At 39.5% G+C, this 17,732-nt stretch overlaps 1 protein-coding gene across 1 annotated transcript in view; it reads right to left on the bottom strand.

Moving 5' to 3' along the window:
• The window catches only part of LOC109107580 (protocadherin-7-like), a 125,872-nt gene that overhangs the window by 48,288 nt on the left and 59,852 nt on the right, over positions 1–17,732 (bottom strand). Inside the window, 2 exon segments of the mRNA XM_042728873.1 lie at positions 15,518–15,592; positions 15,595–15,733. Of these exon segments, the coding sequence (XP_042584807.1) occupies positions 15,518–15,592; positions 15,595–15,733 (214 nt within the window).

Genomic DNA, 17,732 nt, shown 5'->3' with positions numbered 1-17,732 from the left:
CATCATCCTCGCCGCACTGTGTTATATTTAGATGCTTTTTTTTTTCCTTCACATCTCACCTTCCTTTGTGTGAGTGATCATGTGGTGTGAAACCTCCTCATGCTGCATAAGTTAAGGGACTGATGTGATGAGAACCTGGCCCCGTGCCCATACTCCCCTTACTGATTTAAACACCCAGATCTCCATTTACAGGAACCCGGCCTCTGATCCAATAACACACCTTCGCGCCCTGGAGGGAATGAATGTGTGTGCCTGTCGAAATGGCAGAAAACTTGAGACGGGAATGGTTTGGACTGAAGTATTTATTGGCAAACTTTAAAACTGCTATCAAAATATAAAGTCTAAATTCAGATCCTTGAATTCCCCGTGATCCATGCTTGACAGTTAATGAGCTTCCACAAGATATTTAATTCACTAGTGTGTTTGTGTGTGTGTGTGTGTGTGTGTGTGTGTGTGTGTGTGTGTGTGGATGTGATGCCGTAGCGTTGTGCGTGTGCGTGTTGAAAGGAATCGAGGACTACGGCCTCTCCAAGATTAGTTAACGACGCCTGGCTTTTTTCTTTGTTTTCACCATTTCTTGTTAGGGGTAGCTGACAACTGTAATTATTTCTTACTGTCTGGGACCATTGATGACAGACATCTCACACGAGAAGAATAGATGGAGTGATAGAGAAGGAGAAAGACTCGCAAAACAAAAAATAACAAGGAATGGGTAAATATTTTTCCAACCGTATGTCCAAGGACGGCAACAACAACAAACGGCACCTTATATTTTCCCCCTGATCACATTCCCCGAGCCACTCTTATCATTGTGGTTTACTGTGCCATTAGCTCAACAAAACATGGCTGCTGTGTTTATGACAGACATGCGCCCACATCCGCCCAGTTAAGGCTGGGTGATTGTTGCATTTAAGTCCGTTTGGGTTTTGCTAATTGCAATTCCCTTTGTCCAGGAAGTTCCGTCACACTTTGTGGATTCCTATGTATATCCCGACACAGACAAAAGGAGGATGAAAAGGTGGTGGAATGTTTCCTGGAGGCGTAAAGGGTTTAAGCAGCCGTTGTTGCAGTGCAAAACCCCCATGTTTAAAAGGACATGATCAACCAGGAACTTAACTGCTAAAGGCTCCTCACATCTGTGAAATGCAGTTGGACTGACAGAGACCATTTGACAATAGCTGGTTTTCCCATACCCTGCTTTTATGTTGAGTTTTGAAGTATCCACAGCAGAATCGTGGGGATGGAACATGCTGAATATGTCAAATAAAAATGCCTTAAATTCGCAAAACAAAAAGATGTACGCTCTCGCTTGAGGTGGTTTTTTGAACGAAAAAGGGTTAATATGAATAATGGGAGATGGAAATGCGTTTGCCAAATAAATTCCTCCAATCGCAGTCAAAAAAAGTACATGTGACTTTTGCGCTACGGGAACGGTAAATCCGACTAACCAGTGGACCCGATCTTGTTCCACACAGCTGCTGAATGTTGTTATAATAATTGTTTAATTGCTTCCGCGGAACGGTGTTAAACGAACTTGCGTTCCCAACAGCAGCCATCCACCTCCGAAAGCAATACCACAATATATGGTGTTTTTTGGTCTGCTTTAATTATTTCCATTACATATATACATTTCGCTTCTGTGCGGAAATAACATGTAGTTTTTTTTTTTTTTATTAAAGTTTTATTTCCTGAATAAATCATTCAAAACCAGTTTTGTGAACCAGATTAACTTATGCAACTGAAAAAAGTCGGACTTTTAAACCTTTCATGTCAAGTATTTCAGGTGAATCAAGACTTCAACGTTCAAGGCTAAATTTGCTACATAAAGCTTTTGTATGGCTTCAGAAAACTTGGATCATATCACACAGCTGTACAGAGCATCTTTTATTATCTACCATATGCCTTTTGGAGCCAATGTTTGCAACCCGAAGGGTAAATATGATAATAAGATTTCCATTTTTGATTGAACTATCCCTTTTACCCTCGAACTGCGTAAAGATGAGAAAGAGAGGAGAGCAAGCTGTCATTCATAACATATGGCTCTAAAACCAGAGAGGTGTCTCTCATCTCTCCGCTCACACAACACACATATTCCAGTGTGTCCATTCGTTGATAACAACGAGTTACCACATACAACCACACAGGATCACAAAAGAACCACACCCTCTCTCGTTTCGACATAAAGCAACACAGCATCTATTCTCATATCCCTCGCTCTCTTTTCTCTGTGTCCACTCCTTTCCCTCTCTAATGAACGTTGCAAAGTGACCTGCTGGGGCACTCACCGCACAGACAAGCATGGGAGTTTGAACTTGCTTATGATACTATTATTAACATGCGTGGCTGTGAGGGCCCTTGTGATGCCGCCTCGTCCGTGATAAATGAGCATTCCGTTAATTGGATGTGTGAAAAAAAAAACCTCCCGTTGTTTTCCGAAGCTTTTGACACCATCCATATCCCCAAACTACCGACTCCTGACGAGTTGCAATTAACTAATGGGGCAGGCAGGAGCGAAATAGCGGTTCTACAGGACTGGTGGGCATACTGATTACTGGAGGAACGATATTAAAGAATGCGGCATAAAGCAGATGATTACAAAAAGGGACGGCAACCACCTGAGCTACCGGGGGAGGAGGGGAAAGGGTTGCAACAATTATCCATCTAAGAACCGAGACTGAGACAAAACTCTGTACAATGTTTCAGGAGCTTTGGTTTTGGAGTCACATGTCAATTGTGTGTCAAGAATTAATGCACATTTTGGGGGGTAGATTCAGTGTGGAGTCCAAAAGTATAAAGCCTCCAGTGAAATTGGTTGAATTTAATAGACTCCATTTTTTTGTATTACAGTTTTAATCATTATCAGTGACAACAGCTTGGAGTGAAAAGTTTGACTTTAATTATTGAATAATGGCTTAATATTTGGTGTGTTACTTGTAGATCATTGTTACTCAACTTTCTGACTGTTGTTGAGTGTGAAACAGATTAAAATAAGTAACTCCCAATAATTATAATTTAAAGAATAATTGCAGGTAAAAGGTTATGGGGAGAAGTATTTCAAGTGAAATCATTGTGGTTTTGACTTATTTTAAATGATCTTGAGAACCACTTCAAGCATTAGCTGACCTGAGACTCCACAAGTTGTGCAAAACCTAAAAAAAAAAAAATAATAATCTGTTTATGTTTAGGTTTGAACAAAATTTGAACATTCCAATTTCTGAATGCAGACTCAGACTTTTGGATGGAGGCCGGGTGGTAAATTTAGCATTTGGCAGAGCTCTGAAATATATCGTTCTCTCCACTGGCAAGCCATCTTTGCAAGAGTCTCTTGGAGAGTTTTCTTTGCTCCTGACAGTTCACCATCATAGCCAGTTACAAATGCGGAGGTGCTTGATGGGTTTAGGCAAGATGTTCCTTAGTAATTTCCACCCCGCAAACAGACAGAGACAAGACTAACCTGAGTCGAGAGGAGATTTTGCGAGCTCATAAACAGTAAACCTCTTTCTCTCCTAATCATCCTTGTACAGACTAAAGGTGTCTTTCCTCTGGGCCCTGCCGGATGGCCGCCAGCGTGCAAACTCAGAAGAGACTTTTGTACACTGCCCCATGCACGCATTGTACATCCCACATAAAGAACAATCTGCTATTATACAGTTTCCCTCAAACACGCCCCCGAGCCAGTCAGCTGTTTAAAACACTGTAGTGTTGGGGATCATTATAGGCCCAAAGGCTACAATGCCCCTCCAGCGGCACTTGCGTGTGCCCAGACAGAGGGGCTAGGGTGAATGCAGATGTGCAATTATGTACGGGGGCCCAAAAAGGACAAAGATCCAAGAAGGAAGATTGAACAGCGAGTGGGTGGGAAGAATCAAAGGGAATCCAAGCTTAACGCACTGCACATAAACCAAAGGAAAGGAACAAGAAAGATGGGGAAAGGGGGGGGAGAACAAAAGAAACTAAAGAGCGCAAATAAGACCAACAGGCAAAGGGAGTTTCAAGCCGAAAACCATCGGGGCGTGACGGTAAGCTGGGGGGACAATTTGATGAGTATAGGAAAAATGAGTGGGTATAAAAGGGTACCGATGTTTTCATATCTCTTATTGTATGGATAAAGAAAGTCAGATTTAGAGGGGAGGGTGAAGCTGAGGTGGGGCAAACGCCGGGTTTTGTAGGATGTAAATTGGGAGGCATGTCTCACCTTTTGTCCCAATTCGGGGGCGTTAGAGAATCCCCCAGCAATCAGTTCACTCCTCGAAAAAGGGCCCATCATTCCTCGGGTACAAAGCCTCACCAGGGTGTCCCGAGGATGAGCAAAAACTCGTCTGCACCATCAATTTATTGCATAGTCAACATCATCTGACATTAGATCATATAGTTCACGGGTCGTGCCCTAGCATGACATTGTCTGAACTCAGCTTGAAGTTCACGCTGCGGTGTGAGGCCCGCAATTCATACAGACACGAAGAAAGTGGTGTTCCATGTTGTGTTTTGCATTGATTAATGTCTCCAGTGGAAGGCTATTTAGCCTGTTGCCTGTTGCTACGTCCATGACGTCCGCTCCATACTTCGATTAAGAAACTATTTTACCACAAGTATAGTCTTTGTTGTGAAACGGCCATTTTGTCCAAGTAATGGTGTATGGCCCTGCACAATTTGAAAACCATTAGGCACAGTCAAAATACCTCGTCAAGAGCAAGGCTGGGTTTAGGGGTCACGGTAAGGGTAACAGATTTTCTTGTGACAAAGACTGAAACCTTATAACCACAAACCTCTTTCATTCAAAAGATCTCTATAAAAATGGCAACAGCTTGTGCCGTCCTTTAAATTTGACTTGCCGCTCTCATTTTCCTCTATTCGCTTCAGACTTTGGTTCAAATTTCAGTCACTGTCTGAGCAAATAAAAATGGGCCAACTCCCCCCAAAAAAAAGTGTCGTCATTATGGTTTTAATGTTATTCTTTGTGTTTCTGATGGATGTGCAAATTTAACCAGATTTGAATGAATCATACTTAACAAAGAGTTTAGTATGGGTTATATAGTCAACGAAAACATGGGTATTAAACTTATCTGCATCTTCTTATGATGTCTGAAATTAGTGTGTGTAGTAAAAAGTCCAATAGAAATATGACAAATAATAGTTTTTCATGAAATAGCCAGGACCACAGTTTAAATATACATAATAATATGGATTGTAAGTAAAACCTACTTCCGACTTTTTGTAATTGGTATTTGGTTAATAATTGCAATGCATGTAATTGTAATTGTTCTCCAAAAAACTTCATTAACATCACTCAATGGTTTTTCCTTCTAATATTTGTTACAGAGAAAAAATAACATGATTGGAGTAACCAAACAGTACCTTCAACAACAAAAGAGAAATGCCGTGGGCAAAGCAGACTAACCCTAAATATTATATAACTACAGCAAGCACTGTCACACACACTATTGTTAGAGTAACAAGCGAAGAGCTAGCGGTTTCCTTCCAAAAGTTGAACCTTCAACTATCGAAATAAAATGCCAAACCATCTTTGTGTTCAAGACAAATGAGGCTGCTAGCATTGTCGCACTGCGTTAGCAAAATATCCCCCATCACAAAGAGTAGTTCGTAAGGCAAGCTAAGAACAGAGCTTCCTTCATAGGACTGGTGTGACCGAGTGCCATATTTCAGACCACCTTCATGATAACAAACATGCTAAAATGGAGAAAAAAAGAACAAAGCTTAAACCAAACAATAGAGGGAGCCTGACTTTAGCGCTTATTTCTGTTTATCATCCTTCTTTTCTCTCTGACCATCAAAAAACCCTGAAGATTAGGCCTAGGCTGTAAGCAGCGGATGGTGGGTTTTGTGGGGAGGGGGAGTCGTTTTCATTCTAGTTTTTCCGCGGATAAATCGGACACAAATATTTCTTGCCATGGCCTACTTGCTGAGCCTTGGCCTTATGCAGAATTCAATTCCAATTTGTCGCTTGGTTTCTGCTTGTGTTTGTGTGTGTGCATCCTCAGGGGTGGGTGTATTGTTTGTGGGTATTGTGAGTGGATTGAGGAGCCCATCTTACGTATTAAAACCTCTCTCCGGTTTTGTCAGATCATCCAAGCACTGTGGCACTAAATCAGTGTGGGTGGTTTTTATCATTATGTCAATCCATCCACCACCAGCCCCCTTCACTTCAGCAAATGTTGCATCTAAGAGAAGCCTATGCATAGAGATCAAACAAAAAAGAAAGAAAGCAAGAAAGCAAGAAAGAAAGAAAGAAAGAAAGAAAGAAAGAAAGAAGAAAAAAAAAAAAAGAAAGAAAGAAAGAAAGAAAGAAAAAGAAATATGGGCTCAATCACTCACATTAATTTTTAAGTAGAACAGCAAGAGCTAAGAAAGACTGACAGCAACATTGGGATGGAAAAACAATGGGATACAAGAAGCAGCAAAGGAAGAGAAGGAAGCAATCTGATAAAAGTCCTTCGAGAATGGAAGGCTAGATTGATGGGAGAATATAAAGAAGTCCATGACTAAACTCAGAGAGCCACGGGTGCTGGTAAACTCCCTCCACGGCCCTGCCTCGTATCGCCCATGGCTAGTCATTATTTTCCTTAGAGTAACCACACAAAGCCCTGAACGGCAACACACACACCTTTTGTTCGCATTCTAGTCCCCTCAAACCAGGTGTGTCTCTCTTGTTTTGTGTTGAAGTCACTAATCCTTTTTTTCCGGCAAGGGTTATAAATCCATTTCTTCTGTATTTTCTGCCAGAGTCATGTGATCTTGAGGTAATTGTCTGCGTCTTGGAGTATTTTACGCCGGCTTCTCTTTACATAATGAAAAACAATCTTTGCTCCCTTTAGGGCTCACTCATCCCTCTTTCAAACTCTGTGCTCTTTGTACCTCTGAACATTTTTGTTCTTTTTGTTTGCTGAATCGGCCCCTTTGTGTGTGTGTGGTATGTGGGAGGCTAAACGTGCATGAGTAGAAAAATGTTTATCTAACGTTTTGACTGCCATCACCTGGCTCTCCGTAAGGTTTTGGTGAACACGTGTGCGTTTTTGTGCATTTCTAGTGGCCGTGCTTCTACTTTGCCACATTTTGCAGCCCCAAAAAGACTAAACCTTCAAAACGCAGCGGGGAGCATACAGTTGTTGGAGAGACTTGAATGAGATTTGTCAGGCCCCAGGCATATTTTACATGACATTTCAATAATTATGTGCCAATGCATATTCACCTCACAACAGGCACCCAATGAAAAGCAATGCCAAAAAATAATTCCCTGAACTGTCAGGTGTTTATTTTATTTTGTCTAGCTGCCGCCACGATTCTTTCTTTCCCTGACCTTGCACTGTTTTTTCAATTGACATGCAATTTCTAGACATCAAGGCACTTGCTTGGAAAACATTCAGATGCTGATGAAAAGAAAATGCTGCCATAATGCATGACTTGAGCAGTTATGACAGAACTCTTTCTTTTCGTCTGTTTGTTGCACGATCCCCCAAAGTTTATTTTTAGAAAGAAAGGGATTAATTCTGTTAAATGTGATAGTTTGAGAGACGGTCGCTTTTCTGTTCGTGAAAGGTCACGGTTCATGCTGAGAGGTGCGGGACAGAGGCACAGCGAGAGCTTTGAGGTGAACCTCTCAAATGCCACCCAATTGACACGTGCAGAAACGTCTCCTCCTGTCACACTCATTTCTGCCTCACCTACATTCATTCTCTCTGCGAGCGGAACACCAGCCTGTTTCTTGTTTAATAAGACAAAGGAGGACGAGTGAATGGAAGGAAGAAGAGAAGAAAAGAATGCCAAATGCCTCAGTGGCTTTGCTTCTAGTGCTGCAGGGATGCATCTTCCTTTTCTCGCCTTGAGCTCTCGCTGCAGTTTGGTAGTCTACTCATACATCTCAAAACAGGGGCATATTTATACTAGGCCAATGCCAAAGGGACCGCTGGAAAACCTTTCAGAATGGATCACATTTTGCAGCAAGAGAAAGAAATATTAGGGGTGGGGGGGGGGTACTGTAACGGATAGTGAAAGTACCTTCACGGCCGCTGTTAATTTTTCTTCTTCACTGCAAAGCGATCCATCATATTTAGCTAAACATAGATGGGTGGTGTTGTCTGATTGGTGCAAACAGCAGTCATGTGATATGCTTGGCAGGCAATGAGACCGTTAATGATATTCAGGGTGTTAAGATACAGATTCGATGACTTTTCGGCCTCCTCCGATCTCTCTCTCTCTCCTTCCATTCTCGCTTTATCATGTTTAATTTCCAGCTCGGTAATTAAGCTGATCCGATACCTCATGTGATTGCAGGTACTTCAAAGTCTTGCCACAAAGTGATGGTGAGTGTCTCATTTATTTGAAAGGTCTTGCGGCCATCTCCGCTAATGCCTGCCTTGGATTTTAATAAGAGCACTCAAAGAAACAGCCTTCAAACAATTATCCTAATGTTCCAAGAACTTAAAAATAGCAGTAAATAAAAGCATTTGACCAAAGAGACTGAGTGAAATGTTACCCTCATGTTTCTCCCTATGCATTTTAATTCAAACACATATTCAAACAATTCTCCATGCAGCTCTGTATAGGTTAAAAGTATTTTCTGACATGAAAGAGTTGCACAATTTTATAACGGGGTTACAGAATTCTCTCTATACTTTGGCTGCAGTACAGATAAAACACTAAATCTTCAATGTTTGTGAGGCTATTGTGCGATTCCTTTTAACAAGCCTTGGAATACTGAATATGTATTCCAAGGCTTGTCAAGCCTTGGAGCTTGGGAGTCTTTCAATAAGCTCAGCAAACGTCTGACTCATTATTCCCCTGGGTTATTTCCAGTCAGAGGACTTTGGGAATTCCTGGAATGATTGACTGCGACAACAGAACATCAAAAGTTAAGAAACTAACTGCTGTGAATGCCAAAGGTTAGCGATGTCAATCAAACATGCAAAAAAAAAAAAAAAAAAATGCAAAAGTAACATAACAACCAGTAAGCCTAACTAACTGGCTGGGGTCATCCAATGAGCAAAATCGAAATAATACCTGTAGTACTATTCGAACCCTTTAATCAACCAAACTAAATTAGCAGTTTTAAACTAGAACACTGTTGACAAAAACATTGCATGCTTGAACATTTATTATATCATAACTTGGTTAAAACATCCTCTTAACTTTGTTGTTAAACTCTCTCTCACTCTTTGAATTTATAAATTAGGATTATTTGAGATAATGAGAGACACATTCCTGAGGTGCAACATTGTGGATGATTTGACTGTTGGAACAAAGCAGCCACAATTCAGAGGCCAATGTGAGCCAGATTTATTTATTTATTACCTTAGAGGGCAGTTCAGTTGTAGACATCAGGAATGGCTGCATAATTGCAGAGCTTCTAAAATGTTTAGTGCTTTTATGTTCAGGAAGGCTCCACCTGTTCACAAAAAGCCAGGTGACGCACAAACACTTGGCAGGAAATACAAGTGAAATACTGCTTGTTTTATACAGGTCTAGTATGGCACTCTGCCTGAACAATACTTGCCACTTCACTGAACTCCCAAAGCCTGAAGTTCGCACACGCTAGAGGGGCGAGCTTGTTTTTGTTTCATACTGATTAAGAAAATCCACACGTTTTCACCTCCTAGTGCTTAACGTCCTGACAGTCTCATCTAAAAGCAACTGGAAGATGAGTTGCTGAGTGAAGTAAAATATGACATGGTTACACAATTCAAACCACTAACTAACCAGAAATACCTGTTTTATCTTCTCAAACACAGAGAAGAGTATCTGTAGTACAACTGCATAACCAATTGCACTTCTCCTGTTTGTGAAAGGAATTCAAGACTGAATGAGTATTTGTGCTTTGGGTGTTAATAATCCTGTTTAATGATGTGTGACTGTTTTTCAGTAAGACAGAATACACATGAGAATGCAAGTGTATATTTTAGCAAATAAGATCAACCACAAAACACGTCACATGCACACACTCAAACTTACAAGTGTAGCAACCTGCCCATAATCCTGAACCTGATTCCAATTTTCTGATAAAGAAGAGCTCTATTAACTCTTTAGCATTGTGTGACTATAACAAATGACCTTGCGTCTCAGGTCTGCCGATGTGATGCTCGTACATCACACCAACCGCAGCAACTCGCTCCCATTGTCCCAAACTGACTGAAGCCACAGAGTCCAAACAAAAACTAGCAAAGGTTACACGCAAACTTTCTAATGAATGCAAATGTCAGTAAAGGTGGCCTGTGATGCTTGTCATTGCTTTAGTGATCTCTCTCACTCTGCAATTATCGGCCCTGCTTGAGTTCTGGTGAAATAAAAAATGAGGTTTATTGGATTGAGGCTCTACCGAGCTCTTGAAATATGAATAGCTTTAATTAAAAGCGACTGGCATTGCCATCTGGCCCTCTGTATCCGGCTTCTCTAATGAAGTGAGTGTACATGCAGTGTTCATTTATTTATTTATCTGTTTGTTTGCTAATGGCCAAGTTGCTAAGACAAACTTGAGAGGTACAAGTAAATTGTACAGTTAACAGATATTATTTTTTTTAGTACTACAAGTGAGTTTGTTTGTTATCTATAAAGTTGTTGCTTTTTCCCCATTTTCTTTTCCTTTAGTTTGAAGAACAAGTAAACAATCTTTACAGTTTTTTTTCTAACGATAAAGAACCTTTTGGACAATGGAAAGTTTGTATGGATCGCAAAGGTTCTTCATGGAACCATACACTATATATACACACAAGCAGGTACTATTTTACTTCAGTGTGAAATTCACTAGTAATTTCTGAGTGAAAGGTGTTTCTATACCATTTTTTTTTTTTTTTTTTTTTTTTTCAGTGTATCTTGATTTTTAAGAGTGTAGAGTACTATAATCAAGCAAATCAAAGCAAAATAACAGCAAATATCAAGCTAATCCAATACAATCTTCCCTATCTACATCTATCAGTGTGGAATGCTGAAAGTGAATCCTGAAACACAATTGCCAATAAAAACCTGTCATTGTTATGATTCATATACAGATCTGAAGTGATCGTTTCAGTTCCCATCAGCTCCAGTTGCACTACCATTGGGATTTTACTGATCCGAGAGCAGCTGTTGATAATATGAGGTTATATTCAGCCAGATCTCAATTCTTGCTTTGAGACATATTATACACCCAGTATCTGCCCGCAGTCATGATAAGATTACAGAAACACTTAAAGCCTAACAAGCAGACTCTAGAGACAGACGTCTCCAGGGTTCAAACAGTGGTCAGAGATTTTTGCACAGTGTTCCTCTAGAGAAGGCCTATCTTTATCACTGGCAAATGCTCAACTGTCTCTAAGGAAAATAAAGCATTGTCTTTCTATCTGTTTGTCTGTCTGCCATAATGAAACTACAAAGTTACAGGATAATAAGATCTAAGTGATGATGTCGGAAAGCCGAAAAAGCCTTGGGGAGAGAAGATGCAAGTCCCATGGTTCAGCACAGGGGAGTAAAGAGAGAGAAGGAAGAGATAAGAATGAGGAGTAGAGCAAATGTATTGAGTGGATGATCATCGATTGACAACGAGCAAGTCGAAGAGCAGGATTTTTCCAGAGAGTCAATCAGTCTCTCTCCCGCTCGCTCGCTCACACTCTATTTCACAGATACATTCATGTGCACATTAAAGGAGGAAATATCTAATCGTTATTTACTGTCGATATGTTATATGTTTGTGCAGCATTTGTCTGTGCAACAGAAAGAGAAATTGAAAAAGAGTGGGAGAGAGCGAAGACAGAGAGAGAGCGTATGTTTTGGAAAACCCATCTTCACAGCAGGGCTTCTTCATTAGGGGGACGCCCAGTTACTGCCATGACCTTAATCCCAAAACAAACAAAAACACTCACAACCAAATCCTCAGCAGGATTCCAATCACACACATTCTTCACAAGCATAATGACCACAATTACAGACCTTCACTGATTCTTTCTTTTAAGTGATGGCATTTTGCCCATCTGTTAACTACAGGGGTGTCTGTGTGTGTGTCTGTATGATCTCCTGTCTATATTTTAATTGACTCCAGGTTATCAGAGCTGTAATATAGCATTAGGGAAGCAGCACTGTGAGGGGCAATGACTGCCATTTAACTGATTTAATTAAGTGCTTTCCATGAGAAGGACACTGAGAATGTTACCCTTTCAACATGGAAAAACCAGCAACATTCTTTGCCGTCTTGTTGTGCCACAAACGGAGCAAGACGACCTTGTTTCATTTTCTCACAAAACACGAAAAAGCATAGCTTGCAGTGACTTAGTCTGACTTTTTTTTTTTCTTTCAAACAAACAAAACAAAGCTACCTTTGAATACTTGAAAAAAATATATAATTTTTTTAGCTGACAAATAACACTTGTTTTGGTTTTAAATATATACATATACACACACACACACACACACACACATATATATACATATATTTATAATATGTAAATAGTTTTTAAAACCAAAATAAGTGTTATTTGTCAGCCAAAAAGTTTTATTTTTTTATAACTTTTTAAAAAAGTCATTTTTTATAAATTTTTATATAATATATAAAAGTATATATATATATATATATATATATATATATATATATATATATATATATATATATATATATATGTGTGTGCAGAGAGTTTTGTTTAATCTTAGAATTTCCTCCTTGGGATACGTATGGGCATTTCACGTACTCAAGGTGCATATTCTTTATAAGACTAATTAATTTGACAAAGAATATTAACTTTAAGGATTGTCATTTAACTGTTTAATTTAATTAGATTATGTGTTTGTGTGTGTAATTTAGGTTTCACCCAAATAAAAATAAGTGAAAATAAATCCCTGGATGAATGAAAGCATTTGTCAAAGGACAGCTTTATTACTAAATATTAATTTGATCATTTATAAAATAAAGTTTGTATACAAAAATAACAATACAGAAGAAAAATAAGATTTGTGACCCCATGTAAATTAGGGCTATTAATGGAAACTACTTAAAAAAAAAAAAATAGCAATGTAATAACTATTATATTTTATTCTAACTTCAAAACACCTTAGTGGGTAACTTCTATAATCAAAAGACCACTTTGTGTATAAAACACATCTGTATTTTTGTTAAGGCATTGAAAGGTAAATATATCTAAATTATGCTCAAGAGGTATGATCACACACTTAAAAGTGAGTATGGATGTTGTCTAAGTCCCCTGAGAGAGCATTAAAAGCATTAAACGAACCTAACAATGACCCAAAAGACTCTGTCAAAGCGGAACTAACCCACAGCATGCCTAAGCCAATTATAGAGCCAAATACACACACACACACACACACACACACACTCAGGACATTTCTTTCATGAAAGAGACATTGACAGCAACTTTGCTGGGTCGCAAGTGTGACCGGTTGTGTATTTGAGTGTGTATGAATCCCTGTGTGTGATGTTTGATAATGCATGAGCCCAGCAGAGCACATCAGCTTTGAAAATTTTCAGCATAAACTTCTAACTGCATTGAATGCATAAGCTATTGTACTAATGTTCACTTCAGCTCAGTTCTAAGCCGAACATAGTCTCCTGACTTTTCTATTTTCCCTATATCTCTCCCTCTCTAAACCCCACTCACACACACACACACACTGATTCTCCTAAAGATTGGGAGCAGCAGGGTGAGGCATCTCTTTTATTTATCAGAAAGTGATTCATCTGTTGTGTTTTGTATCTACCCTTGAAAGATCTTACAAGGAAGATAGAATGGAACAGGAAGAGAGGGAAAAGGCAGAGACATGAGGTGGCAAGAGAGAATGAAAACGGGAGAGAACAGAGACAGAAAAAGAGCTAGATGAGAAGACAAATGGATCATTAAATGATTACTAATAAAACATCAGAGAGAATGTGTGTGCCTGCGCCTCTGTGCATTCATCCATCCAAATGTCCACAACTTCCTGGAACTGTACAATTTGAGACTGAATAAATGCAATGATAGCAGAATTAGATACATCGTTAACTTTCCCTAACCTTTGAAATATTGACAATGGAATGATGATGTCTTTCGATAATATAATATATATAAGCCATGCATGTCACAAATGAGACTATAAACAGCTTTTCAATACCCATCAGCATATGTTTCCTTAATTTTCCCTCCTGCTTGGGTCTGACTGATGGCCAAATTCACAGTTTTGATCTAATCAGCCTTGCATTGATCTCCTAGTGACCAATTATTTTTAGCTTAGTCTGAATTAGAGCCAGACTTTAATTGAGGCTAATTTGGTGCAGAAGTGTCTAAATGCAAAGGCTTCAGCTCCAACGCAGCAAGTTGGCAAAAACAACTTCCCTTCCTCAAAGCCTATTTAATCTACATTTAGGCCAATGTTCTCCTTGCAATAAAGTAAAAAAAAAAAAAAAAAAAAAAAAAAATCACACTTTTCAGTGATTTACCCATCTACCCAGTCAAAATTTTGACCTTCGACCTTCTACAAACCATGAGATTTTAGTGTCATACGACCGGTCTCAATGAGGTAACACAATACACAAGGCAAAATTTAGTGCTATGGACTTGATAACTTGACTCTAAGAGAAACCCTGGCTCCTGCTCTTCTAACATGTACTCCTAAGAGCAAGCAGAATAGACATTCCACAGAAAATGGCACGCCGAGCTCACACAATACACACCTGTTGCTGATAAAGTATCAAATGTGGACAAGACAGCCCTTAATGTTCGACAACTGCTACCGAATACCTCCCCAACAGTGGCTCCATTGATACAGACCCAACATTGGTTGGTTGGTCATTAACAATGGAGGTAACTGTTGACCACAGAGAGCTTCTACAAGGGACAGGTAACTCAGCCACAATGAAACTAGATACACGCTCTTACTGTTCAAGCCCTTTCACCTGTTAAACCCCCACAATTTAAATAGCGCGATAGGCACGGCAGCATATCATACTGACAGTGATTACTGAAAAACAGCCAAAATTACTCAAGCGAAAACTGTTCCTGAAAATGTGTTTTTCAACTCACCACGGCATAGTAAAAGTGAAGAAAATGATATTTTAATCTATTTATCTGGTACACACGCAAATGTCTTGTGAATTGATGTTTAAACGATGAGTTATGTCTCTAATGAAGCAGCCCTGACCTCATCTGATGCTACAAGAAAAGAGTTTTCAAGCTAATAAGTAGGCTATACTATGTTAACCGACCTTTAACTCTTACTGGGTAAACACAGCAAAACAAATGAGAATGAACTGTATATATATGATAATGCTTTTAAATACTTGTGAGCTGTTGAGCCAGTCACACTAAACACGACAATCACAGTTTCATACTTAGCCTGTAAGACAAACCTAGCAATTCCCGCCTATTCAGACTTTTCTATTCATATCTGCGTATAACCCAGCATCTGTAAATCTGTAGTGTCAGCGTAGCTGTGTGTGAGTGTGTGGCCTTTTGTGAGAATTTCCCTATCTCGTTGACTGATTAGTATGTCTCTTTTTATTTAGCTGTTTAGCTTAACTCTGACTTATCTTTTTTTTTGTGTTTGCCCCTACCATTTTCCATATGCTCTGCCTCACCGACACTGCCATCAGGCGTAGTCCTCTCATAGGCGTCTTCGGGTAAGGGAGGGCACCTAGTCTGGGGCCGGACGAGCTCTTGCTGCTGGGCGTCTCCGACTCCTCCAGGCCACTGTCGTAGCAGCTCTGCAGCGAGCCCTGGTGCGGGTCCTGTGGCTGGCTCACCACCGAGAAGGTCACTCGGCGGAACGGCTACAAGAGAAGAGATTTCTGGGGGTCACTGGACTGAAGAGGTCGAAGAAGAGGGGTTTGATGTGGGGGGTGTGGGAGGGATAATTCTGAGTGAAAGTATTTTGCTATAGCTCTTGTTAGATTAGGGCACTGCGCTACATGCTACAAAAATGAAACAAACAGCTATTGGATTAATGGCTACACGTAGCTTGAAAGCAGCGCTTGGCAAGGGAAGCTAAAAAATAAAACAAAACTATACTAATGAGCTTCACAGCACTTGTTTAATGATTTTCACAAGAACAAAAAATGGTAGGACAGTAAGTTCAATGCCCACAGGAGTAAGTACAGATGCCAAACTTGGCATTGTGGTTTAAATATAGCGGCGGAGGTCTGAAGGACATCAGAGTCTCCTTGTGTGGTTACTTTATAGCAAAAACAGGACAAGAGGAGCAAGTATGGTCCCGATGGGAGATAGAATGGAACACATGGCTACAGGCTAATAAACAAGCGCATGGATCCACACACACATTTTTCAAAGTAACTAAAGAAACAATAGGTGAAAGGATGCACACAGGAGTAATAAACTGGTACACTGAGGCTCGTGTGAATTTGCGCTCTGCGCTCTGAACCCTTGATTTTCATTTCCTCTTTCTCTTGGTTTTTCTCAATTGAGGAATGGCACAAAAGACAGCACGATCGGAGGAGATGACTGACAGTGAACCGGGGAAGGGAGACAAATTTTTTCGGTTTGTGCTAAGATCCAGCAAAAAAATAAAGTCGGGAGATAAATTAAACTAGGAAGGACATGATGTCTACTTGATACGGTTCATTTCATTAAAGAGAACCAGATATTCATGAAATCACAGTGATGAACTATTTTTTTGTACTTTGTTTTCTGCTGTTATCAAAGTGAAACGTCTTGCTATGGTGGTATACTGATACCCTTTAGGACTTTTTTAAATGGGAAAATGAATTTGTTGTCCCGATTTAACTGCTCCAGTAAAGGAAGACTTTTTGTCCTTCATATCCCAATGAAATACATTAAGATAATGGATACATATGGGCTTTGAGCTAAATGAGTGGCTGGAAGAGTGAGAGAAAATGAGAGCATGAGAGAGAGGGAGCTGAAAGGTGGAAATTCAATTTTGATAATTTAACTAGCATTGGAGCCTTGTAATTAAACCATTGACTCTTCCTGTCTGGGTAAGTGAAAGCAGAGGGAAAAAAGAGGAGAAGACAATGGAGGAGAAGTGATCCCTCCACCCTCCCATCATTCTTTCTATGTCTCACTCTCCAGCCTATTACTTACTCAAATTATCCTACACTGGTCGGTGCTGTTTAGTTCTTGTGTGTGTGTGTGTGTGTGTGTGTGTGTGTGTGTGTGTTGAAACTTAATTCAACACAATTCAAACAGCAGAAAAACCTGTTATTGTTTATGATGGTCTTGACAGGATATTTCTAGTTAATACTTTGATGTAGAACATTTTCTTAATTCTGAATTAATTAATTAATTAAAATTACATTTAATGAAATTTAATGAAATATTTGCAAAACAAAACTTCAAATATAATGTTAACTTCAGCCAAAGGTAAAAGAAGCTAAACTTCATCAAAATGATTAACTGTCTCATTAAAATTTCATTAAAAAGAATAATAATAAAAAAAAATAATAATAAAAAAATTGTGTATGACTCTGTATGCAAACACTGATTTTACAATTTAGTTTTATAAAATACGTAACAGCAGCCCTTACTCTGTCTTTCTATCCAACAAGGGAGCTCTGGTTTGAAAAAGGTTGTAGGTTGTTTATTATTATTATTATTTTTTCTTCGACTTATGCATTTAATAGACACTAACAAAGCAGCAGCGTCTCTAAGTGATTGCCTCTGGCCTTCTCCCCGCTGCCCCACTTCCTGTCACTGCACATTTTCTTTCAGGAATATTAAACAAGACGGAGCAGCCCATCATTCACTTCTCTTTTTCTTTCCAACTCACTGCCTTTCAGACCGAGTGGCCTAACA

The sequence above is a fragment of the Cyprinus carpio genome, chromosome B7, assembly GCF_018340385.1.
Source record: "Cyprinus carpio isolate SPL01 chromosome B7, ASM1834038v1, whole genome shotgun sequence".
Lineage (NCBI taxonomy): Eukaryota > Metazoa > Chordata > Actinopteri > Cypriniformes > Cyprinidae > Cyprinus > Cyprinus carpio.
Note: the sequence above shows the minus strand (reverse complement) of the source record. Positions and strands in the feature narration are given on the sequence as shown.